Genomic DNA, 26,776 nt, shown 5'->3' with positions numbered 1-26,776 from the left:
GGAGCATCCTGCTGTAGTGGAAGGTGTCCCTGTCCGTGGCAGGGGGTTGGAACTGGATGAGTTTTAAGGTCCCTTCCAACACAAACCATTCAAGAACTCTATGAAGTATCAGTGAGACAGAGCTACAGTGGTTAGAATTCAAAACACCCCATGTTTCTGGTAGTAATTGGATTTGCACGTATCTTGATTGACAAACAAGTGATGGATAAAATAAAACATATTACATCTAGTAACCATGCATGGAAGTTACGTAGTGGTCTAAAATCTGAAACAGTCTCTCTAGCAGAGCATTAGCAGAAGCTCACAATATTTTATCCAGGGGCCGATGTCATTACCCCACGTTACAGATAGTGAATCTAGGGCAGAGGAAGATAAAGAGCTTTGCTCAAGGTCAGCCAGTAAGCCAGTAGCAGAGCTAAGAGCAAACTGAGCTTTGGAGTCCCTGCTCGTTTCTCTGCCCCTTGCCAGCATTGCTGCTCCATTTTCCATGACTTTTCTTTTCCATTACTCTATTTCTTAAACTTGCAGACTGCAGTTTTGGCTCCGTTCTGCAAACAGCATCGATGATCTGTCAATCTGCATTGCGGAAAGTCATTTTGGCGAAGAAGTAGGTGGATGTGAGCACTAATGAGGAAGAGAAACCCAAACAACTCTCTCCCCTCCCACCATCCCACCCCCAAAAGAAACACAACCCCCCCCAGTAATCTCATACTTCAGCGTTTGTGGTGGTAAAGGGATGATTCATGCCTTTTTCCAGGACAACGTATGTGCTGTTTGGCATTGTCTGCCCATTCTGCATCAGAGATCTGCGTGTAGACCTCTATCTATAGAGGTAAAGCTTGGCTAAGCCTTGTTTTCGTTTGTATTCAGACAGTAAAAGTGAGCAAGCAGAAACCGCTTATAAATAAAAGACAACAAATATTCAGATCCATAAAATAAAGCAGAATAGATGTGTGGATAAAAAAGCCACTATGTAAAGAGTTAATATTGATAGGGGAGCCGTGAATACAGCAACTAGAATATAATATCATAGAAATATGCATATTTGAGAGGGTGAAATAGAACACTGCTGCTCTTTTAACCTTTCAGGAGAAACTATACATGGAGTGGAGCAGGGCGCTGCGTGACAGTGGCCGTGTCACCAGTGGCAGTGCCACTTCCTTTCCGTAGCTCTCAATATAGGATGGCAGAAGTGCTGTCTGCATTACTCCAGGTTTGTTTCCCAAGCACTCATTGATTTCTAACATCTACATTAAATCTGGACTGTCTTAAGAGTGGTTCTTTAAGACAGATGTAGAAAATACCCCCAGAGGCGGAAGGATATGTTCATTATGTGGATATTGAGGAGTTTGTAGTTACGCTGGGTTTATGTATCATACAGTTGTAAAGCCCCGAGTAGGAGGAGTGTGTATGTTTTACTACTGTTTTGAAATTTTAAGGTGGATTTGATCCTTCTGTATATCATCTCTGGTCACTGCCCCAGCAAAGTGGTGAAATCAATGCCTTCTCCAGCTGCAGAGAAGCAGCATCTTCAGAGGCTTTTTTTAGCCTTGCATCTTAAGAGGCTTTTTTTAAGGTTTCTTTTTAGAGAAAGAAGAATGTTGAAAAAGCATGAAAACAAGAACTTGTTTTTATTCCCTGGTGTCTTCATAGCAGGGTTCCTGGAAGTTGAAACTGAATCTCTCTCAAGCAGGGATTTCTTCTAAAGATGCAGCAGGAAAGTTTCTCACATACTTAAAATGAGACCTTAATGGTTTTAATAATGTTAAGAAGAATCTTCAAGGTCAGGCAGCTGTTGGATACAAGTAGGATATAGGAATTACCATGTTGTTGTTACTTAATAGGCGTTTCGAGGTTGTTTTGCTGGTTCTCTGCCTGTGATGAGTGGAGCTGGGAGGTAGCACAGGGTGATGACCCGGCTTGGAAGGGACATAAACTGAGCAGGGCTGGAAAAGGAGAGGAGAAATTATTCCTGACTCATCTGTTGTATTTTCAGCCTTCAGCAGAGCAGAGAATACCACGTCTGCTCTAACTGCTTTAACCTGTTGACTGAAATACTCTTTTCATCTGTCTGCAGGAAATCAGGCAGACTCTTTTCCACAAGTACCTGACTTACATTTCTTAGTGTTTCCAGTTTAGGCAGGACTACTTGTAATGATGTTTTGGAGCTCAGCACTCTTTACCCTTGTCCTGAATTGCTCTTCACCCTTTTCTTTTGGTAGCTGAGCATCCTCCTGCACCCTGCCTTCCCTCCTCATCCTCCAGACACACCAGTCTGCTGGCATGGCCACCCATAGCCATGCATCTTTGTCACAGGGCTGCTGGCTTGCAATTAATTTGTCATCTCCCCCAGTGAGGCCGGGCTCAGCACTGTATTAATATGGCAATGCCGCTGCAGGGACAGCGTGTTCCACCTCGCAGGCCTGCGTTCCTCCGGCGCGGGGCTCCAGGGCTGCCTGTTTATGCACAAGTTGGTTTCCTCCCACCTCACCGCTGGTGTTTACAGAAGGGATCGCAGTTTCCTGTTGTGTTAGATGGAGCTGTCGCTCCGCTCTGGATTCCGACCTCCCTGCTTATGCTTGAGTTGCTTTTGAGCCTCATCAGCTTGCAAATCTATTGCTTTTGCTCGCTACTGCTGTAATTGTGAGACTTTATTTGCAGGGGCAGCCGGTGCACTTGGTTTATAGAAGAATTTCTGGAATTTCTGGGAGGCTTTATATACATATTTCTTCATGTGAGGTTCTGCAAGGGTTGCTAAAGCCCGAGCCTATTCCCGTGAGATAGAACAGGAGCTATGCCCATTTTAAAGATAAATCTAAAGACACTGAGTATTCAGAATCTTTTCACAAGTTGCCTAGAGACTGAGTAACACAGCTTAGACCACGATGCACATGTCCTGACTGTTCCTCCTCCTGCAGAACGTTCGGACTGTTTGACTTCTATCTAGCAATTCAGTGGTTGAGTTGCAATAGAAAATACTCTCTATCTGATTCATTTATTACTTATTCTGCCATATAGATAAGAAGTAGGAAAAGTTCCTGTCTGGCCCAAAATTAAAGTGGAAATCTGAATTTATATAGGAACTTACTGCGAGAAAGCTGATGGCACGTTGCCCACTGACCGATTTCAGTGGCAAGAAAGCCTTGAATTACATTGGGTCTGGAGGCCAAAGAGGTCTGTTTCATACTGACAATGAAGCTTCACCAAAGAGACTGCACCAAAGTTCTCTGCAGACTCTCTGCTTTACAGTTTAATTATCTTCAAATCCTTCTTTTTTCTTATTTTATTGTTTTATAAATGCAGAGGAGCTGTGTATGTGTTGTGCTCTTCATGGACCCTGGTCATTCCTGTTACAATTGTCTGCCTTTATCTATTCATCATTTGCATCTTCCAAAACCTACCCTCTTAAACTCTGATCAGGGTAAGCACTTATTTGTGGTCAGCAGTTGGGAATAGGGTGCCTGCTGAGACCAAGTGATCCAGTGCATCGCAGCAGCCCCTGCAGCACCAGGAAGAACAGCCTGCTGCTGGTGGGCTTTGCCTACACTTTCACAACCTTTTCCCTGAAAATCGGTAAAATCAGCTTTTGTTCTTAAGAATATCAATTAAAAAGTGCAATTTATTCTCCTTCATTTTTGTACTCAAACATGCCATATGAGCGACCACACACTGGCCTGAAAACTGTTCTGTGTTACCATCAATTCGAGAGCTGTTCTGATCTACCAGCTCCATACAGATTCCCTGTTCTGTTTAGCTTGGCAGCTTTGGGTTTTGTTTGTTTAAAATCAGTGATTAAAATTAATGGTTTATTCAGGCTTCTGGATTAGCAGAGAAAATACAGATTTCAAAGCCTCTTGCTTGCAAGATCTTTGTTTCATGTGACCTTGTTAAAAGTTGTCAAAAAAGAACTGATCATCTAAATATTATGATGATTAAAATGGACTTTACTTTCCCTTTCCAAGCTTCTATTCATGCCAGAAAGCGATTTTACTTTAAATCCTCATTTTAATCTTGCAGTGGTTCTTGCTGCAGGAAGTATTTTAAGTGAATACCAGGCTTGTGCACTTTACTGTTGGGAAGAATAAAATGCTTGGAATCTCTCCTTTATTTAGTGCTAAGAAAATATTTGTGCTTTTGGGGATGTCACAATGATACAGATTTTCTCCTCAGAAATCTGTGAAGTATCTTGAATTTCTCATTGGATTATACGGGGAAAAAAATAACTGATTTCATACTGCAATTATTAGCAAGGTGCTGTGGTTTAGACCTCTCAAAACTCTCTCCATTGCTCTAAAAGTTACTCTATGATACGTAGAATGTTGTTTCTTATTTTCTTGGTGTTTTCATTGCGTAATATCCCTTTTTTGGTGCATTACACAATTTATCCTTGAATAGGAAGGGGAATATTTAGGCTTGCAGCTTAATTCTTTAAAAACAGTAGGTTCTGGAAGTGTTCCGTGATTCCCATACATCACTTTTTCCTTGCGTCTCTCCAGGGGAGCTTGCTGATACCACCATTTTCAGGGTGAGCTAAGCACATTTGCTGGAGTTTTTGTTTCCATAGAAGTGTCAGAGGTTTTAACGTTTTCCTATAGGACATGAATGGGAGTTTGTACAAACCCCAGAGGTTGGAGTTTTATTTGGGAAGGTGGAAGTTCTCCAAGTTAAACTTTGCAGTCTTGCGGTTTGTGTTTGTAGTCACTGGTTCTGTCAGCCCAGAGGTTTCGTGAGTGCTTAAGCCCTTTTGGCTTCACTCTGCAGAGAATCCCAAGCCCAAGATGTTCTTTCAGACCCTGGAACTGTGTATATGAATATAACGTCAGGCAAACAGTGACTACAGGAGGAAGTAATCATCTATTTTTGACAAGGGCCTGTAGGGACAGGACAAGGGCAATGGCTTTAACCTGCCAGAGGGGACATTGAGATGAGCTCTTGGGCAGAAGCTCTTCCCTGTGAGGGTGCTGAGGCGCTGGCACAGGGTGCCCAGAGAAGCTGTGGCTGCCCCATCCCTGGCAGTGTTCAAGGGCAGGTTGGACACAGGGGCTTGGAGCAACCTGCTCTAGTGGAAGGTGTCCCTGCCCATGGCAGGGGTTGGAGCTGGATGAGCTTTAAGGTCCCTCCCAACACAAACCAGTCTGGGATTCTATGGTTTTCAGCAACCTAAGTAGCTTAATACATTTAGTTAGCCCACAAACTTCATCGGGTTATGGTGCCTCTGCTTGTCCTCTGTGTTACTGGGCAAGGATTTAATTGACAGACTTCTGATGATTATGGAGTTAATGGAAGCAGATAGATTAACCATAGGTCTCTGGTCTCAAACCCTATTTTCCTCCACTGATTTTAGGAGACCATGGGACTCCTTCTCCTGGAAGGACAGGGCCATTTTACTTTTCATAATGATGAACTGGTAGAAGGTGTTGCACCCTCACTGAAGTTTGCACGATAGCATCGTCTTTAGCAGCTGTAAGATTACAAATGCTGATAGTTGCAGCTGCCTTATGATTAGTGTTTTATGGGAAGTTGGGGTTTTTATTTAATCTTAATGGGAATGAAAGTTTCTTGCTGTCTGTAAAGAAATGGAAGGGTTGATTCCAGACTGAATCAGAGCTTTTTGACTTAGGACATGATGATATCTGGTGTGGTCACACCAAGCAAGGGAGAGACTTGCTGGTGGTTGCTGAGGTGTGCCTATTTTCCCCCTCTCTGTATCCAAGACTAAAAGTCCCACTGAATAAGCTAATTGTGTTGGGTTTCGCTTCAGACAGTGAAAAAGGGACATGGGACTGTTGGGAATGCCTTAGCACAAGCTAGCTACGCTGGGTGCAATGGGAAAGCAGAGAATGGGCAGCGACCCAAGCTGGTCCTGATGGATGGGAGCAGAACTACTTTGAAAGGAGGAAAACACATGAAAACTAGATGGGGAAAAAGATCCATTTCTGACTGAGAAGCTCATAAGAGGTGGACCTACACTGAGAGAAGACCTTCCAGAGCAGCAAATACAGTTCTCACAACAGAAGGGGCGAGGTTACTTTTATGAGATTTCTATCTCCAGAGCATCTTTTCAGTCTAGCTCAAAATATTACCAAAAGCAGCATGTCTGAGTGCTAAACATTAAAGCATCACTTTGAGTAATGACCTAATCAGAATCCAGATCTTAATTTGTTTTTTGGCTCATCTTTATGAAACCAAATTATTTGAGCTGTTTACAGCTGGCTGTGCTTTTTTCCATGGTTTGGTATTCCTGTCTTGCCTCCTAGCAGTTTGTTTACTGATATTAGCCCTTTTCATGCCAGTTGGCAGAGATTTTCCTTTTCATTCAAGGGCTGACAGCCAGCACACCTTTGAAGTCCTTGAGGAATTAGTTGCCTTGGGAATTTTTCGTGCTGTAACCTATTTATGGGTTGTTTTTTTTAAGTCTGTTTTTGATCATTAGCTGAATTCACAACAATCATCTTTATAATGTCATTAATAAAGGTTTCTTAACCATGCTGATGGGCATTTAGGTCATTGTGCAGTAGTTCAGTAACAAGCAGTACAAAACACAATAATCACAGCGTATAAATAGAAAGAGGAACAGTCTGCAAAGATTTGAACATCCGAGCTGGAGGGTATTTAGGAACTAGAGCTTTATTCAAGCCCACCTTTCAATGATTTAAAAACAAACAAGAAAAACCTGCCATAAAAAACTCCAGCCCCAAACACAAACCCCCAAAAACAATGAAAAGACTTTACTAGGAACTAAACTCCAGAAGGGTGGAAAGGAAAAGGAATGGGGTGACTTTATTCTCCTTGTTTCAACACTGGTTATACCAAAGAAGTAGTTTGGAACCGAGAAAACTACATTTTTGAGATCAGTTTCAGTATGGAATTAAAGAGCTGGCCACACGCTTGTGTGGTACCTGTTAGTAAGGATGGATGTGGTGGTTAGATGTAGGTCTGACACTATACAGGAGTGGGAATTAAATAGTCAAACCCGCATCAGCAATCAAACCTTAAAGCTACAGCTTTTCTGTTGCTTAATAGTCAAGCACAATCCACTAAACCACTACAGAGTCCCCAGCTCTTTAAACCTGAAAGCTTGGAGGATGTTGCATGGTATCCCTTCCACCCTTCAAACCGTATTGTGCTAAAGACCCTGAACTATCAGTATAGCTGGAAAATACGTGTTTTAGGAAAGCCAAAGTTCTGAATTCCATTGTTGCCTTCTACAGTGGCTGGTGATAGCTGGAAACTACTGTATGGTGGTTAAGGAGTGAGCATCTGCTCAGCTTTAGTTTGTATTATTGATGAGTTTATGCATTTTAGGTTTCCATGTAGTAGCCTGTGCCTAGTGGTGATTCAAATCTAAGATAGTGGTTGCTTATAGGAAAGATAAGTGCACCTCTCAGCTCCCAGATGCATTGCTCAGTAATCCCAAAGAGCAAGTAGCTATGGTGAGCATTAAGTATGTATGTAACGGGAAAATGGCATGCAGGCATTCATGACCATTTTGGTCTTGAGTCTTTTTTGCCCCAAGATACTTAGTAATAGATGTTCTCAGCGTATTAATACCCTTACTATAGCCTTCAGATTTAATGTTGTTGCATGAGGTAAAGACCAGTTGCTAGGAATTCTTCTGTGTTAGCATTCATCAATGAACTCATCTGGATGGTACTTTGACTTTTGGTTTTTTGCTGAAAAAGAAAGGTGTGTTTTCCAATGAAATGGGCAGTTGTTCAAGAGCTGTTGCAAAACGGTGTTACACAATGCAAGAATTCCTAATACATAAGCAACAGGCAGGCGTGGTGAGCTGTTGTAAGCTTTTTAGGTCAGTATGCCATGAATCAGTATTTCTTATCTAACTCTGATTCAGAGTATGAAATTTTGACCTTTTCACTGTGTGGCGTAGTTTGGGACTGCACAAGGAGAAGAGGGTTACACATAAAGCTCTGTTGCCTCTGAAATCTTGGTGTTTGGAGCTTCCAACTCCAAGTGAAGGCAGCTCTCAGAGCTGAAGTGTTAGTAGTCTCACCACGTACAGCTTAGGCGTCCTTTCTCTTCTTGAATAGCTACACGTGAAAAAAGATTGAAGGCATTAAAAAAAGCTGTGTGTTTTCTGCACAGTTCCTTCATCCGTGGGAGCTCTCTTTTCCAAGGTCAGGATGTGACCTTTGAATGTCTACAGCTGAGGAGAAAACTGAGATGAAATCATTTTATAAGCGGAGATCAAAAAGCATATTGATGGATACAGTAGTGCCCTGCAGCGTTTTGTCCCAGCATTGTGTTAATCCAATCTGATAATCTGTCAAAGCTCCTATTCAATGCAAGTGATTAATTCCAAACTGTGGTTTTCATCCTCCTACCAGTTTTCCAAAACACTCCTGTTATAATTGTCAGCTTTATAGTGATGATGGGGTACATTTGATACTGAATGTTGCTAATAAAGGGAACATAAATCCTTTGGTAAATTGATGTTTGTCAATCAGAAAGTCCTTATGCCTTTCTGGGAAAAAAGGGCAACAGCTTGTGTGTAAATCAGAGAAAGCACAGAATGCTTTTGAAGAAGACAGTAGGTGAGGACACAAGTTTCCTGATTGACGCTGCTGCTTTATAAAGCAGATTAACATCTCTGAACTCTGATCTGAAACTGAATGGCAGATTATGCGGTTACTGCCTCGGCTGCTGTTCATGACTGATTGCATTTAAAAGCCCTTGAGATGCTTCACAGGGTATAAATGGGAAAAAACATGTTCTTGAGTGATCAGATGGTGTTTGGCTTGAGCATCCGCCCCTCTCATGAGGGCATTGGTAAGTCACCTGAAACCTGTTGTTCAGCAGAATGAAACCAGTATCCGGTTAGTATTAAAAGCAGCAATGTTTTATTCCCAAATCATTCCTCTGAATCTCCTGCCATGGGTTTTTGCCTCTAGTATGTACTTGACAACGTGCAGTTTTCCACTCTGGTTTTCAGATAAGGAATTTCAGATTCAGATTCAGATAAGGAATTTCAGATTCAGGTATTGGGATGACTTTATAGGATAGTCCTGTGTATCCTACAATTCTGCAGATAAATCGTCCTGTTACACCATCACTTAAAGTATCCACAAGCTGCTTACTGCTTTAATCTCTGAGTGGATTTAGGAGCCAAATGGCAAGGGTGGATGGGAGCAGCACAGTGCATTCATACTCATCTGAAAGTCAATTACAGATTTGGCTTGTGCTTTTATAACGCGAGATGGATGCATCAGATAAAATGGTGAAAACAAAGGGTGTCTCTTGCCTCTAGGGAAATACAAAATAACTCTTTGGGGTGTTCCAATTGCTTGCTCCCAGTTTACAAAAAAATATGTTTTGCCCCCAAACCGCTTGAGAAGGTGAAGCTGTGTCAGAGTTGCAAGTTTTTCCCAGAGATTGAATGGATTTTTAGGCATCTGATGATGCAGACGGGTTTTCTGTTGGCGACAAAGGAAGTTCGGTATCCCCTTGCTTTCGGAAAATCCCCCTGACCTCTCTCGAATACTCAGTGACCATGAGCTTTTGTGTTACAGCACTGCCCAGGAATGCAGAGCTTTGTGGTCCCATTGTTTTTGTGTGCCTATCTATTTTGTAGCCTTGAGGGTGGTTCAGTAACTCCAGAGTAGGTGGGATCCGCTCCTCGGGGGAGCTGATGGACCAAAGGTGGTATCAGTGGAAAGGATGCCTTGAGCACGGTTGTGTAGAGCATGTGTAATGTGCATGTACACTTAGATGCCAGGCAGAGGCTGTTGGTACAAGCTATGGGGGGACATCGGTGGGAGAGGCAGCGCAAACCTCATACCCAGGTTACGCTTGAGCCACAGCAGCTGCTGCAGGTTTACATGGGGTTAGGACTTTGTTGTCCTTGGCATTCAGAAGCCAGCAAGAATGAGTATTCTGGCAGAGGAACAGAGCCCATTTGTTTAGCTTGTATGGTCTTCCTAGATTAAACAGACCATCCAGAAAAGAGGTGAGATGAGAAACGGAGGCATCTGAGTACAAAATCCCTTTCACAAAGGATGAGCAGCACAGGCTTGGACTAAACCCTGCACTCCTCCAGTGCCCCATCCAAGGCCAGGTTGGACTTGGAGCAGCCTGGTCTAGTGGAAGGTGTCCCTGCCCGTCCAGGGGGTTGGGACTGGATGAGCTTTAAGGTCCCTTCCAACCTAAGTCATTCTATGATTCTATGATGCATGGGAGCCACCAGCAGTGCAGTGTACTGAACCAGGGTCTGTGGCTACAGACTCATGGCCCAGTTGTGGGCATATGAAACAAGGTTTTATGGATCCCTTTGTCCTAATGATAAAGCACGGTGCACAAAGAGGCAGAAGGAAAATCTGGGGGCAAGGGTTATACAGCAGATGACTTTTAAGGAGGGAAAAGATATCCACTTGGAGCTTTTTTTAATTCAGGTGTTTTGCAATGCCCCTTCTCTTGTCACTTGAAGAGCTCATGACATGTCTTCTGTTTCTATTTCAGGCCAAGAACACCCTAATAGCCTGCGGCACAAATACAACTTCATTGCAGATGTGGTGGAGAAGATAGCTCCTGCTGTGGTTCACATTGAATTGTTTCGCAAGTAAACAAGATGCCCTGTTCTGATTTTTGTGTTCTTGAAAACAGCTGACAGTGTGCCAGAAATGTTGATTGATGCCATGTAATAGCAAAGAGTGGGTTTGAGATGATAAATATTTGTCATGCTTAAGAATTAAAGATTATTTAAGAGTCCTGGCAGTAAAAAAAATTCAGTTCAACTAATGCATGCACATTATCTTCTTAATGATAGTAAGTAATAGCAGGTACCCTAAGGCATTAAAAACAACCAAACTCTTTTGGGCTGTGTGTTGTGTAGAGTGATTTGTGATCTTTCAGCTTTTTGCAGTGATAAACGTTTGTTTCCGATGTCTTTTAGACTTCCGTATTCAAAGAGGGAGATTCCTGTTGCCAGTGGTTCAGGGTTCATCGTCTCAGAAGACGGACTGATAGTGACAAACGCCCATGTTGTCACCAACAAAAACCGGGTGAAGGTGGAGCTGAAGAATGGTGAAACATATGAAGCTAAAATTAAAGATGTTGATGAAAAAGCTGACATTGCACTAATTAAAATAGATTCTCAGGTGAGTTGTTAAAGCGAGATGCATTTTATCCCTCGTCATTTAGTATCCTCCGTTGCTGTTTTTCATGTTCAAAGGAAAGGCCAGTGGTCTGAGTTACAGAGCATATTTGAGCTAGGTGGATACATGTTTTTAAACACCAAGTTTGTGGTTGGCAGTGGTTAATTTTATCACCTCTCAGTGTAGTGTGCAAGAAAGTACATAGCGCTTCTGTATGCATCCTCAAAATAAAAACCAACAACATAGTTTGCTTGCTGCTTTACACACACATATTTGCTAATATAATGCTCCCTCTGAGGAGAAATGGGGGTGTTCCCTTGTTTTTGGTAGAGGGACATGTTAGTCTGTCTTGAGCTCCTATGCTGAAGTCACAATCTGCTTTTAGAGGAGGTGTTTGCCCATCTGAAGAGCTGTACCACACTGGTGGATACTAAAATGGAAAATATCCTAGGAAGTGTCTTGAACGTGCAAATTGAAGCCATTGGAAAGATGCTGTAGGTGGTTTTCTGAACAAATGGGATTGCAACTTCCCATCCGTAGTCTTCCTCCATCTCAAACATACAGTTGTCAGCATTATTCTGCCTGCTGCAGCAGCAGAAGAGCTGTCATGCAGTTCTGCGCATTCAACAGCTTAGCGCAAGTGGAATATCGTGTCGAAACACTGCATGATGCAGCTGCAATTAGATGCATGTGATTGTTTAGGGTGCTGCTTATATTGGTTTCCCTTGTTTGGACTGTTAGTTACTGGGCAAGAACGTTTCATTTGAAACACATGACTCAAAAATGTGTAGATCTTGCAGTGTTGTTTTAGTTCAGACCTATTCCCCAGCGAGGTCAAAAGTGTTTGTGCCAGAGTTCATGACTAAATCAGACGTCTAATGCACAACTCTTGGATGACCCAAGATATGAAGTGCTCCTGCTGCTCCCTTGCCACCTTTGTCATTTAGAAGCTCTCTCTTTTGTTTTGTTTAAAAGCCTCTTAAGAGCAACATGGCAGAAAACCTTCAAAATACCAAGAATGTTTTTTGCCATGTTGTGTTTTCCTGGTTTCCTGAGGTGGAACCTATTTACACATGTATCAATCACTTATCTTCTCATTTTTATATTAAAACAAGCAGAAGCAGATCTGCAGTAATAAGCAGATGAGAATTCACACCATTGGACTGAGTGGGCTATGGCAGGGATTGAAGGGCAGCTGGAAAAGTGATTTTAAAACAGCATGGTGGGGAAGGTAGACCAGCAAATGGTGGTGAGAAGGAGAAGACTTCGAGCTCAATAGGAGAGTGAGTTTCAGAGAAGAGAGAAGCTGGTGAGTCAAAGAGAGAAGACGTTGAACTGATGTGACAGATTATTCTGAGGCCTTATGAAGCCAGCAGACAGAAAGTTTTATGTTATTTAATACCCTAAAGAAATGGCTCCAAAATTTCCCTGGAAGCTGCTTACGGGAAGGGAGAACCTGGAAAACTGGAAGCAGCTTGGAAAAAAGAGAATGCAGCCAGATGAGTTGCCTGTAGTGGAAACCACTTTAAACAGGGCTGGAATTGATGATTCTTGTTATGACTTGCAAGATGGCAGTTACTCTGCTTTTTAAAAGGTGACTGCTGTGTAATTAAATGGTGGTCATCTTCTCCCACCAGTTGAATTTTGAATGTAGTTGTGACCCTGTTTTGCAAACAGCACATCAGCATTGCAACTAATTCATTTATATATATTTGCAAGTTCTTTAAGGAAGGAAACTTCTTCTGTCTTAGAGGTATCTAGAGCCAAATCTGCTGCAGTTTTCTTTTTGGGGAGGGATTGGCCCGTTAATATTCAGTTGTGTATGAGAAAAAGGGCTGGTTTGAATGAAACTTTGGGAAGCGTCTCAGTGCCTGGAGGCTGAGCTCCCACTCAGCCTCTGGTAATGTCAGCTTAGTTCATCTGTGTGGGTACAGGAGATGAAATATCACATCTCTGCTCTAAATTAGGTAGAATATGGATATAAACTTGGGTCTGACATACCCTTGCTAAGCATCCTGTGAGTTGTAGAACCCAGTGCCTTGTGTGTCCTTCCCCCATGGCCCTTGCTTCTTGCATTTCAGGATAATTCTGAGAAGACTTGGGGAAAACTTCTTGTATCGCTTGTTTTTTTCTGGGATGGGAGACCAGTTTTCCAGCTGGCTTTAGTAACATGGCATTGGGAAATCCCAATCCAAGGTGAGCCTTGAAGCACCTTTATTTACAGGACGGATGATGCTTTGCACTTGAAGAATTAGAAACACAACATTCTAAGTGTTCACCGAAAAGCTAAAGTGGAAACACAGCTCAGAAGCTGATTTTCAGGCTGAACTTTCTTGGAACATTTGTATATATCCATTCAAGTTCAGTGTTTGAGCTTTCCTTTTTGTACTGAAATACCTTGCAATCATTCAGATTGATAAGACTTTCTAAAATCACAGAGGTAATAATTTATTGAAGTCGAAATGTATTTGATGACTGAAGAAGTCAATGTGATGGTACAAATAACCCTTTAAGTATCTGGATGTGGCATGGGAACCATCCCCAAGATTTTTTTCTGAAGTTAGAGGTGAACTTCTTCCTTTTGCATGAATTATTTAAAGGTGACATCAAAGATGCAGAGTGCTGAGGAGGGGGGTTATGTTTTTGTGTGGCATGTTAAGGCAGGATCTGACGGATGAAAAATGCCTTTGTGGTTAGGAGCAGAACTAGGCTTGAAGCATGAGTTTAGGCTGTGAGCTGGTATTCCTAAAACTGTTAAGATTTTGCAGCAGCCTGCATGCTGTTTTTCTTTAAGGTGTGAACATCTGGCCAAAGACATTCCTAGAACTAATTTGGCTTTGCTGGGTGTAATAGGCTATGAAAGATGATGATAAAATCTGGGCACCGATGAAGATGAATTGTTTCCCTGATTAAATTCTTTATCATGAAAAAACATTTTGCGGCCAGCGAGGAACAGAAATTTTGGGGTTGTTCTTCTAATCCTAAAACATGCTAATTTTTACAGTCTATAAAAAAGGGCAACTGTGCTTCTTGTGTCTGTCTGACACACAGCAGTTTGTGAAAGTGGGAAGTAAGGCTGGAGTCAAGTGCAGTAAACATGAATGCAATATAACCATCCTTCCAACTGCAAACAGCAATACCAGAAAGAAACGGTGCAGCTGCAGACAGTTTGGGTATGAACATGGGAAATGTATAAGTCTTGCCTAGGAAAACTGGGGCTTTGGCAGCATAGGCAGAGGCTGGTGAAATAACCCATCCTGTGTGACACACGTGATGCTGCAGTGAGCGTGAAACCCATCAGGAGCATTGCACAACACTCCAGATAAGCAGATGCTCTTGAGCTGGCAGAGGTGGGTTGTGAAATTAGTCTCAGCACAAATAACTACCTTGTTAAATGAGGATGTGTGATACAGCTGCTGAAAACTGTAGACACCAGGAGGAGGAAGGGAAATTTTGGGGTGGTTTAATGGACAATGTCAGGGTTAACGGGGGGCAGAAATAAGAGAGAGCCCTGTGCCCTCACCCAGATCGAAGCTGGAAGCCAAAATTAGTGGGAGGTGAAGGTGGCTTTTGCCTGGGGACCCTGTTCACCCCTGGAAGTTGGACTCTGCCTGTAGAACTGATCAATGTGGCAGGTACCTATGGTTTGGCAGTGAGTGCAGAAGTGGGGAGCACCACTTATTTTGAGGTGTATCTTTATCTTATGTGCTTAGAAAACAGCCATGAGACACTCACCACTGACTGAACTAGCATGTATAATAGGGGAGACATGCCAAGGTCTGATGATTATTGTTCCTCAATGTGACCAGTCACTGCCTTCTGTATCCCAGGCAGGATTCGGCCTCTGCATGGTACAGCAGTAGTGAGTTCATGACCAATCTCTAACTTGTGGTGGTATCTCAGGCCTTTTGCATAAGGTTTTTCCTCCGTCTTTCTAATAACCACTTAAATCAACAAGACCTTCTGCCCTCATTCCTTCGGTGGTTTCATGAGGCAATGCAGCATCTGTATCTTCGTGGTCTGAGGGGATTTGCTTTCTGTGTACAAACTGGAGGAAGCAGCAAAGCAAACTTTCCTCTCTGTGTATCAATATTTTAGTAGCCCACACTTTGAAAAAACAAACTACTTGAACAGCAGATGTAAGTAGCTTTTCTAAAATGCTGGTTTACTTTGAAATCTATTGCTGGATATGACATTGCTTCCTCTCGAGAGCCTGAGGAAGCCCACATATTGCTTCCAGAAGTCTTCAGGACCCATAGACATGAAATAGCTCATAAAAAGTTTGGATGTTAACTCATCAGTTTAAGCAGTGGTTTCCTGCTATCTTCAGCTCCTAGTAGCCCTCACTGCAGGGATGATGCACTGGTCCAGCTCCCTGTGCAGCAAAATGCTTACACACCTCTGGGGTGGGTCTGCCAGCACCAGGGTGCTTTATTTCATTTTATATAGGGGGAAACAGCAATATCTGGGCAGGTAGCTGAAATCCTGGTGACACAGCAAAACACACTTCATCCTTCTTCCTATTTTTTTCTGCGAGCTTCCCATGCCCCATATTTAGATAAGGAGACTCAGTTTTGTTTTTCTAACTATAGATGAAATACTTTCGGAGGCTCGTCATGCATTCAGCTTGGGTTTTTCATTTTCTTTGGCCTTTTGTCAAGCAGTTTCTAGATTGTGGGTGATACTCCCCATCTTTATATATGCTCATGGGCCTGTGTTTTGATTTTGCCATAACGTGTTCCGAACGTTGAACAGTTTCATTAATGAGAACAGAAAGACAGTTCCCAGAGAAGTTTTGCCAGTTACATACAGCTGAAGCAGTGTGCTGTACAAGCATCTGTTTCTCTTCCACCTAAAAATAAAAAGCATGAGGGAACTCTCACTGTGTAACACAAATTGAACTCGGGACATTTGTCTCCTCTTCGTCGGCTTCTTGAACTGCAAACTGCTTCCTGCAGATTCATGATCTTCCTTCCACAAACGAAGTAGATTACAGAGCAGAGAAGGGATTTACTCACTTTCTGTGCCAACGTAGAGACAGTCACTTATTTCATGGATATAGAAGTTCCAAGTGAAACAGCCCCTGGTTATGGCCATCTGTTTCTTAGTTTTTATTTCTCTGTGGCACTGGCCGTGCCTGGTGGTAGTCATGTTCTGCCTCTTCTTTTAGTTTCAGAGCTCATTTATCCAGGCTGTGCTTGTTTTATCTGACTCGACCTATATTGCTTAATATACATCAGGTGAGCATCTAGCAGCTGGCTGCTACTGCTGCTGTTCCATCCTTGTCCTAATCTCCCGTGCCACCATAGCTGCGCCTTTCTGTTGGATGGAGCCGTTTCTTGTGGTGCTGTGCAGCTCTCCATTTTCGTGGGAGTGATGTTTATCCAGGGTTTGAGTCAAATCCATATATAAAAATGTCTGAAGCCCTTCGGGATGAGAAAGGCTTAAAATATTAACACTAATTAATGGCTCCTTCTCCGGCTGGGTGTAAACAGTGAGTCATGTGCCACTTATGGTTTTGCATGTTTAGTCCTATTTCTGTGTCCTTGCAGAATGCCTGCTTGCAGATTTGTTTTATTGAGTAAACACAGATCCCAGCAGAGCCCCGAGGCTGCATCAAATGAAAAATGGAGGGATAGGAAAGATGTTACGTGTTGCCCAAGGTCATGCAGTGAGTCACTGGGAAAGCTGGGTTGAGGTGCTGGGTGTTTCTGGCTGCCTGTTCACTGTGCTGCAAGGCATGCTCGTTTGCCTGGGATTTTAATTAACTGCTGTGGCAAATCTATAGTTAACCAAAGAGAATCACGAGTCGTAATGGTGTCATCCTGATGGCCTGTGAATACTGAAGAGTGCCCGTTTATTAAGTGTGGTTATTAAGAGCCCTAAATCCCAAGCACTTAAACTTGATTTAGAAGGATTGCCTTAACATCCTGGGTGAGGGCTTGCCAGTGGAAGGGTGTGAGGGCACAGACAGAGTGTGCATCTGATATGATTCTGCCTACAACATGCTCTAAACGCTTGCCTCACATTTCCAGCACTCCTCCTGTGGCCTGCAGGAGGACATACATCCCACTTGGTGCCCAGCGATTTTGGTTGCATTTATACTGCTTTCACTACAAAACCACCCCTACAGTGTAAATAAAAGGGTGTTTTGATAGTGGAAAGTTTAGTTCGGAAGGTGGCAATGTTATTTTTAAGCTTTTTTAGAGAGAAAACCCCAGAATTAAAGGCCACTATGATGCATATTTTCATCATAACCAATTCTTCGTGGCATTTACTTGCAGAGGCACTAATGAGAGTGTTTACATGCAACACTGATGGCGTGCTCTGCACCACGCAGTGAAATCAGAAGGAAGAGAGAGCACATGTTCCATAGCTATGTTTCATAACATGTACAGAACAAGGCGATTTTTGCAGTTGATGTTTTGTTCCTAGCAAAGGGAAGGTTAGCCAGCCTCTTTCCAGAAGGCATGTTGAATCACATGGATGACCCACAGCCAATCCATGCAGTGCTACACTTTGAAGCCTCGCTAGTATAGGCACAGGCTTGAAAGCGCAGCACAATCAAAAGTAGTTGTATTAGTCAGAGATGGTTCATGTATTTTCTTTCTGCTGCCAGATGCAATTTTGGCTTCACGACTGTTTTTATAGCTCAAGAATGTCATATCTTTAACTTCGTACATAACCAGGGGTTTTTTTCTATTAATGAGAAAAAAAAAAGATTTCTGGTTTCTTTTGCTTGTCCGTGTTTCTGTCTTCTGCCTCTGTAAAGTATCCCTTTTCAGTGCACTGAGATACAAGCAAAAGCCACTTTTTGTAGTGTTGTGTGTTGAGGGTTTTTTGTAATAAAGAAAATTAGTGCCAAAAAGAGATGCTGCTCTCGACCAACAACATCTAGAAAACACGTGCTACGTAAGCCTAAGAGCATCTGGAGAGAAGGAAGGGCCAGGGTGCTCCCTCAATCCAAACAATACCCATATGGGGCTGTTTGTGTTGCATATACTGCGTGCTTCCCAGCACAGCTAATCGGAGCTGCCTCTTTCCCGCTGTACTGGAGAGGTCCCTTGGAGTCAGGGCTGTGGTCTGAGATGATGAACTGCTCAGCAGTGATGCCTTGGGATGTTGCTGCTGCAAATACAATGGGGAAACTGTGTGCTGCTGAATCCTCCCCAGAGTTAAACCACGGCCTTTTGGGTTTGTCTAAGGCTATGGCATTGATAGGAGCCACGGATAATTATCATTTAATAGCAGGGCATTGCTGGTTGTGAAAACTTTCCTCTGAAAGAGCATTAGAAAGGGAAATGTTTTTCTCTTTACTCTGCTGCCTGTTCTGTTGCTCCTCCAACTGATTCTGTTTAACAAGCAGTTGGCTTAATTATTTTCTTGCTGTCTGGAGGCTGAAAGATAGGACAAGATGCTCTGTGGAAACTTGTCTGGCATTTGGCAATGAGTTTTATTGAAACAATCTGTTCATCTGAGTAAAATTTTGCTGGTGGAATTGTAGGAAAATTGGATAAAGGATACACAGCTTGTTAAATATTAAAACCATAACTTCTGTATCTCTAGCAGCATATGGGGATGACCGATATCATTAGGTTTTACTTTCTACTTTACAGATATTGTGTATCTCCTAGGATATTTGAAATAAAGTTGTAGGTGAAAAATACAAAATGATGGGCATTTGGGTTAGTTTATATTAGTGGACTTTTTTCCCTAAGGGTCATTTATCAATACAGGCTTTCCAACTGCTGGTGACAAAAGACAACTAAAGAGCTACCTCTTGGTTTCCTAGTTAAACACATAATATTCTCCCTTTTTGCCCAAATTTAGTAATGATTCAGCTTCTATTAACTTCTGAAATTAAATTATATCTTGGCAATCTGTACAAATAATCAGGACATTCTACATACTGCCTTGTTTCTTTGCTATGTGAGCACACAATGTATAGCTTTATGATCCCATCAAGTATAGGTACATAAATCTGTGTGCTTTGGAACACGTATGGGATGAAAAAGGCACCTTTACAAGTTTTCCAGGAGGAATGAATTAGAAGAGGGGTGCATTAAGCCACTTTGTACCTCCATTTTAGGTACACAGCTCAAGAATACCTCGAAGGTCCCTGGTTTTAAATATAGCAACTGGTATCCACTCCTCAGAAATTGGTTTAAGTTAATATCTAGGTAGGGATTCCACTGCATCTAGAATCACTGTCCTGTTGTGAAAGTTTATACTAAAGCCTTTTTCCTTTTGGGGCTGGGTTTGTTGAGCAAAGGAAAGAATTTTTTGAGTGGTGTGAGTGTGAGGAAAGCACAATTAAGGTTAGGTTTGCTAAGCAGAAGATGCATCCCTTTAGACTTCTTCTGTTCTGATTTTGGATTCAGTAACCATTTAATCCTCCAAACCCTTAAACTGAAACCTGAATTTATACATGCTGAGGTCCATTGATGCTTGTAGAAATAGTCTAGTGACACAATTAAGTATAGAATCCCAGACTGGTTTGTGTTGGAAGGGGCCTTAAAGCTCATCCAGTTCCAGCTCCCTGCCACGGGCAGGGACACCTTCCACTAGAGCAGGTTGCTCCAAGCCCCTGTGTCCAACCTGGCCTTGAACACTGCCAGGGATGGGGCAGCCACAGCTTCTCTGGGCACCCTGTGCCGTGGCCCCCCCCCCCTCATAGTAAATATGTAGGTAAATACTTGGGGAGGGTCAGGATCATTGACAGATTTAAAAACATGTCACGTCACTAAAAAGGTGAAGACTTTAAAAACGCAAAGGAAAGGAGGAACGCTGCTCAGTGTGTGCTTTACAGACAGGTGATACATAAAGGCAAAGTATTTATTTCACGTATGATCTGTTTCAGAACACCCTTCTGTATTTACTGGGTGAGTAGGAGGCCTTAAGAACTTCCCAGCTGTTTTCTGATTGCTGAAGGGGGAGTTAGTGGTCCAGCTGGAATCATCTGTTATCCAGCCGGTTCAGTTCCTGTGCAGATATAACACATCTTGTCGCAATCACACTCAGTCCCCTTGATCCATTGCATTGGGCGAGGGTGTGTGATCCAACCTTCCCTTCCTTTTTGATGCTGGATTTTAAGAATGCTTTGTGCCATAGTGGGAATGTCTTCAAGAACATGATATTTAGTATGTTTAGAGGTAAGATCTTGAAAGGGAAGTATAATGGTATTCCTTACTGTCAGAATGGAAAAATTCCATAAAGTCTTTAAATCCTAACATCTTCAGAAGAAAACATCAGTGCATGTAGGAGGCAATATAATTATTTAGAAGAGATACTCCATTGAAAACAAAGTAAGATGAAACATTAGCCGGTGTCTTATGAGAGTATAAAATGCTTTTAACTATGCATATGCGTGTTTGATAGACTTTGCCTGCTGCTTTCATGCCTCTGTAGTGTTCACTCTCAATATATTATTTTTATTGCAGCAGCTGTTGGCTAATTATTTCAAGAAGCTGTTGGAACCAAGTCATTCCCAGTATCCTTAAATGCTTGCTTTGTACAGCAGGGAGTAACTATTCCTTTGGTGTGTTAATTCATTTTGATTTAATGGGTACCTGTTGCGGAAAAAGTACTCCTACAGTCCAAAGAGCCCACTCGTTGGAGGAAAAGCTCATTGAGATGCTTCTGTACCAAGCCACATGAAATACTTAAAGAAAACAGAACAAGCTAAATCCCTCAGAGATAAAAGCCTCTCTCTTTTCCTCTGCTCCATTAATGTGTTCATGCTTCTGTAGAGCTTGTCCTCACTGTGTAGTAATGTCTTAGCATTTGAATTTTTCTTGTTTCTTCTTTTTTTTAAATTCTATTTCAATGTTATGTTTGTTTGTAGGGTAAATTGCCAGTTCTTCTGCTCGGTCAGTCTGCAGACCTGAGGCCAGGAGAATTTGTGGTGGCGATTGGAAGTCCGTTTTCCCTTCAAAACACAGTGACTACAGGGATCGTCAGTACTACTCAACGTGGAGGGAAGGAGCTGGGGCTCCGCAACTCCGATATGGACTATATTCAGACAGATGCCATCATCAACGTGCGTCCTGCTTTGAACCTCATCCCCCCAGCTCTTACATTTCTTGAGTAGTTTGAAAACCTCAGCAGTGATACAGTTCTTAAGACCAGTGAGGGTAGCTGGCCTTCCTTTCATCCTTGTAAATATGGACATCTGCGCTCCAGCAGCACTTGATTGTTATTTGAAAATCCCCCAAGGAACCACACCAAGCACAATATCTGCCTTCACTTCAAAATTCTTACAAGGGAGGAGGCAATTTTCTCTGGCAAATAAGTCTCTTTTCAAAATCCATCATGTTTGCTAAAAAAGAAGCAAAGCTTAGTTTAAGGATTCAAGTTTGTTTCTGAATTGAGGCAAAACAATGGGTTTTGTACTTCTGCTGTTGGCCTTGCAAGAAATCTTTTCTAACAGCTCCCAGAGCTGTCCTAAAATCTTCTTAAGTTGCTAATGTGGTACTGTTAAAACAAAAGAAAAACCTTGGCTTTCTTAGCTTTGGCAAGAGAAGAAGGACTAAGCATTTGCAAAGCTCAGCTAAAAGGGGTGATGTTAAGTGTAGTTAGTGGGTTTGGAAGTTAAGGCTGTTCTGTTGCACAGATTTAATAGACAATGAAAAAAAAGTTACAGAAATATTTCAGAAATCTCTTTTATGTTTTGCTTGCCATGAATGAAGAGGTAGATATTAAAACATGTTCTTGCCATATGTTTATTTTCAGTATGGAAACTCCGGAGGACCCCTAGTAAATCTGGTAAGAGTTTCTTTAAGTTTGCTTAGTGTCAAGTTTATTACTTTTTACTTTTCAGTTTAAAAACAAACCAGAGAACTCTCCTCAAACCAACAAACAAACAAATCCCCACACCAGAAATGTGATTAAGAGCTTTGTATCTGGCTGACTACACAGAATTCACATGGTTCTTACTAATCACTCCTCCGTGTTGATGTTGGCGAGTCCCGAAATGCACTTCAATTTCAATATTTAAGGTCTTTACAGTTTGCATAGTTTCAAGCAAGTGTAATGCCCAATCTTTTTTTGTCTGTGCCTTGAAAAAAGTTAAAAGCACACTTGAAAGTTGAGGCGTTTGCCCTCACTGTGTACCGTGCAACTGACAATACTGGGGGTTTTTTATACTGCAACTCAGCATAATGGTTCAAAACCCCCTTTATTTGAAATCATGCTGAGGGGGTTGTATTTATCAGGATATTAGGGTTTATTTACTTCAACTGTACAACATAGTCAGCATTGACGTCCAGCAACTGTGGAGAAGCACAAGAAGGAACAACTGAAGCAGGCTGCAAAACCCAACTGCTGTGTGAAGTCTCTCAGATGGAGCACAGGGGATCAAAGGGAGGAGAGGCAGTTTCTATCTGGGGTTGATCAGGAAGAGAAGCTGCTGAGATTTCAGAAGAGTTTGAATCATCAGCTGACAGCTAATGTTTTATCTGCAACTCTCTCTTGGAGCCACATTACCAGGAAAAGCTTTTGATTTTGGTGAACTGTCATTTATATTATTATGCAATATCTCCTCAGAACTCGTCTGTGCTTCATGAGGTGACTGCTGAAATAAACAGACCAAAATTGGCTGAGAATATGCTGTTTGTTTGTTGGAAGCAGGAGAGCTGCCCAGTTCTGCTCTCTCTTCTGGTAGAACATAAATATCCACATCAGTTTTCCAAAATTGTGGAGCAGGTTTTTTTATCAATATACTCAAAAATTAAAGAAACCATTTAGCAAGTTGGAAACCAGCTACAGAGTGTGTTGTGTGCCTGTGATTGTTTGGAAGAAAACACCCATTTCCCTTTTGAGATGTTTCACATTTGCTAATAACAATTTCTTCTTTCTCCAGGATGGTGAAGTGATTGGAATTAACACATTAAAAGTTACAGCAGGGATCTCGTTTGCTATCCCATCGGATAAAATCAAAAAGTTCCTAACTGAATCCCATGACAGACAAGCTAAAGGTACTGTCCTTTGCTGCTGCGAAAGAGAAAAAAACATGAAAATAATAGTAAATCAGAAAGTTTATGGCCTTTGAGGTTCTTTTGGTAAGAGTAATTGACCACGACCTCTTTTCCCTTTTTGTAGGAAAAGCTATAACCAAAAAGAAATACATTGGCATACGCATGATGTCTCTAACTCCTAGGTAAGTAAAGGTGGTGGTTCCTCACCTTTCCCTGGTGCGGTGGCTGCATGCATTTGGATCAAGCTCTTGATGTGCAGAAACAAGGAGGTTTGAACCAACAAGGTGTGCCCCTGGTGACAACTCACAGCCAGTTTTTGCTATGTTTTTCTTTTCATCTGCTATGTGGTTGAACTCTCCTGTAGACTCTTGTACTAAGCCAGTTTTTAAGCAACACCTTGGCTTTTTCTTTTCCCTAATGCTTCAGAAGAGACTAGCTAGTGATTGTTGGTTTGCTCCGGGGCTGTTACTGTTGTATAACGTACTGTTGTATGTTTTCAAGAATTGCAGCATCTATGTGCATATTTCCAGTTCTATAAACTTATTTTCATTAAATTATTCACTTAATATAAAATGAAGCTTTGGTGTGGACTTTCTTACTCATACCCAAACCAGAAAAGACTCATGAGTAGGTGTTACTCCGTCCTGTAGAAATAACCAGAAGTTTTCCCATGGGCAGGATCACGGGTGTAACAAAGCATTGAAACCTGAAGGGGTTTTTTAGGTATTCAGGATCTGCCAGTTCTAAAGACCACATATCTTAACTATGATCCTCTGCATCTATTGAAATGATTTCCTTTACCAGAAATAGGTATTAAAAAGCTCTATGCATGCAAAAAAGGTGTAATAATTCTTTGAAACACTTGTAAGGGTTAAAACAAATTGGGAAGCGTCGCATCAACATGTGTAAAATACCTCAGCTAGTGAAAGTTAAGTGACTTAACTAAGTAAAAATGCCTGCTTGGGGTTTTTTTCCCATCTTGTCAAAATATTTTTGTTGCTGTTTCTTCATTTTCCAGCAAAGCTAGAGAGCTGAAGGATCGCCATAAAGACTTTCCTGATGTTGTCTCTGGGGCCTATGTTATTGAAGTAATTCCAGAAACACCAGCTGAAGCGTAAGTTGAAGTCCTTTTATTCTCAAAACCACTGCCACTGACTTAAGGGGGTCATGATAGGGAATGTTCTCTGCTTAACTGGCTATCTTCATCACGGTGAATTAACACAACGGCGACCATCTGATAGTTATTAGGTTGTCTGTTGGAAATCAGTTTGTGGTTTTCAGCCGGTCCCTGATGGGCAATATTGGGAATATCAGGGCACTGCAGCGGAGCCCTGTCAGCATTCCCAGCCGAAAGGGCAAAGATTCAGTGGGCGTGGAAACTCCGTTCTCATTTTTTCTCAGTGACTGCTTCCAGGACATCTGTTGTCCTGATGCCAGCGCTGAATAAAGACGTTTGCTTGTGCATGCTCCCCACGGCCCTGCTGGTGCCCCTGTAGGAGGGTGAGGAAGAAGCTTTGCCACCACCTAGTGAAGATGTGTCCAACTCAGCCCAAGCACTTCAGTGCTGGACAAACCCGGCACCTCTCCTGGCGTTCTCCCACTGTGGGTGAAATCCTCTCTTAGCAGGAGATGCTCTTCTATGTGAGAGCTTTGTCAGGAGTCACAATACTGGGAAGAGCTTTTGGTTTTGAGCAATTGATCTCAGTATTACTCAGTATTTGCTCAGAAGCTCACACGCTGGTTGGTGCCACACTTCATGAGATGCCTGGCTGAAGTACGGGAGACCTTATAACAGTCTTCCAACACCTAAAGGGGGCCTACAAGAAATCTGGAGAGGGACTTTTTACAAGGGCAGGTAGTGATAGGACAAGAGGGAATGGGTTCAAACTTAAATAGGGCAAATTTAGGTTACACATAAGGAAGAAGTTCTTCCCTGTGAGGGTGCTGAGGCGCTGGCACAGGGTGCCCAGAGAAGCTGTGGCTGCCCCATCCCTGGCAGTGTTCAAGGCCAGGTTGGACACAGGGGCTTGGAGCAACCTGCTCTAGTGGAAGGTGTCCCTGCCCGTGGCAGAGGTTGGAGCTGGATGAGCTTTAAGGCCCCTTCCAACACAAACCAGTCCGGAATTGTCTGGTCTGTGGTCACCAGCACTGGTAAGTCTGGCTTTTGCTGGAGACACTTTTCAGTTTGCTTGATATGAAACCGCTCAGTAATCTCAGGTGGGAAATGGGAAAATTTATTAATTTTCTGAAACTGGAAATCATTTAAGACAAGAGTAAATCTCTGTGGCAACAAAGGCATATGTAGCACCAGAGGCATGTAGGCAGAAAACTAGTTGGAGCAGGCATATGTTATCTCTTAGGAAAACTGCGAGGAGTAGATGATCTTAAGATCCTTTCCAATCCTGACTATTCTACGATTCAATGGTTGCATGATGTCTCCTTGTTGCAATTTGTATGTCACTGTAAGATACATAGTGTTAGCTAACATGCTCTCTGAATTATTGCTGTGTTTTGTAGATGATTCTTTTTGGCAGCCCTGTTCATGCAGATTACCGGTGTATGTCTGTAACGTGACATTAAACTACAGTTAGTGTAGGAATAATGTGGCTGCTCCAGGGTGGGACTGAACTGGCTGCCTTGACGTGCAGGTCCAATCTGAAGGTGCAGAAAAACTGTTATAGGAATGCAGGTAACAGTTAGCAGAGTGGGAGAAGTATATGAGAGAGGTAGAAGAAATGTGAGGCAGTGTAGCCACGTAACTTGAAGGCAAACTCAAATCAGGATGCAATTAAAATGCAGCCCATGTTTGCTCTGTCTCCTCCACTCCTAGTCACTTTGCCAATGGGTTTGCCCATTCTGCTGGTTTCCTCTTCAATGCATGTTGTGTAGACATGCTGGTAGGGGACCAGAGCAGTTCTGCAGCGCCCTGTTCTGGGTATGAGTTGGATGTAGAGGCTGCATGAGAGACTGAGATAATCTGGAATGGTTTCTCCCATGAGCATGTTTTAAGCCATGCGTTCAGTAGGCAACCAGATTTGTTGCAAATGTTGGCCAAGGCACCCTGCTTGCAGGAGACACTCATGTAAGACGTCTTCTGTTGGCGGAAGAGGCTGATGACTGCTCTGTGGTTTTGTGAAGAAGGGTTATGTTGAAAGGTTGAATCATGTCTGATCTGGTTACTTGGTTAATATTTCCATAACTTGGAGCCAGATCGTTGTGCAAGATCGGGCAAGACATTGTGGTTGATGGTATCCCTCACCAGCCTGCCTCTTGTTCCCGGCAGCAATCTCAGCTGGCTCGGGGAGAGACACACAGCCCTGGGCAGAGGAGCCGTGCGGTGCTGGCTCTGGTTCTGACCCATCTTATGTCCCCAGCATAAGAAGGACATGGAACTGTTGGATTCAGAGGAGGGCCATGAGGATGATGGGGGGGCTGAAGCACCTCCTTTCTGAAGCCAGGCTGAGAAAATTTGGGCTGCTTAGACTGGAGAAGAGAAGCTGTGTGGAGACCTCAGAGCAGCTCCCAGTGCTTAAAGTGGCTGACAAAGATGCGCAGAGGGACTCTTCATCAGGGACTGTAGTGATAGGACAAGGGGTGATGGGTTCACACTTGAACAGGGGAAGTTCAGGTTAGATATAAGGCAGAAGCTCTTCCCTGTGAGGATGCTGAGGCGCTGGCACAGGGTGCCCAGAG

General features: G+C 42.6%; 1 protein-coding gene across 1 annotated transcript in view; it reads left to right on the top strand.

The window, feature by feature from the left end:
- HTRA1 (HtrA serine peptidase 1) overlaps positions 1–26,776 on the top strand; it is a gene marked incomplete at its 5' end in the record, with an annotated part of 34,248 nt that overhangs the window by 5,995 nt on the left and 1,477 nt on the right. The window contains 7 exons of the mRNA XM_010013465.1: positions 10,474–10,573; positions 10,907–11,111; positions 20,953–21,147; positions 21,840–21,872; positions 22,969–23,083; positions 23,208–23,265; positions 24,102–24,197. Coding sequence (XP_010011767.1) covers positions 10,474–10,573; positions 10,907–11,111; positions 20,953–21,147; positions 21,840–21,872; positions 22,969–23,083; positions 23,208–23,265; positions 24,102–24,197 — 802 coding nt within the window. The remainder of the gene's footprint in view (positions 1–10,473; positions 10,574–10,906; positions 11,112–20,952; positions 21,148–21,839; positions 21,873–22,968; positions 23,084–23,207; positions 23,266–24,101; positions 24,198–26,776) is intronic.

The sequence above is a fragment of the Nestor notabilis genome, unplaced genomic scaffold, assembly GCF_000696875.1.
Source record: "Nestor notabilis isolate BGI_N333 unplaced genomic scaffold, ASM69687v1 scaffold20794, whole genome shotgun sequence".
Taxonomy (NCBI): Eukaryota; Metazoa; Chordata; class Aves; order Psittaciformes; family Psittacidae; genus Nestor; species Nestor notabilis.
Note: the sequence above shows the minus strand (reverse complement) of the source record. Positions and strands in the feature narration are given on the sequence as shown.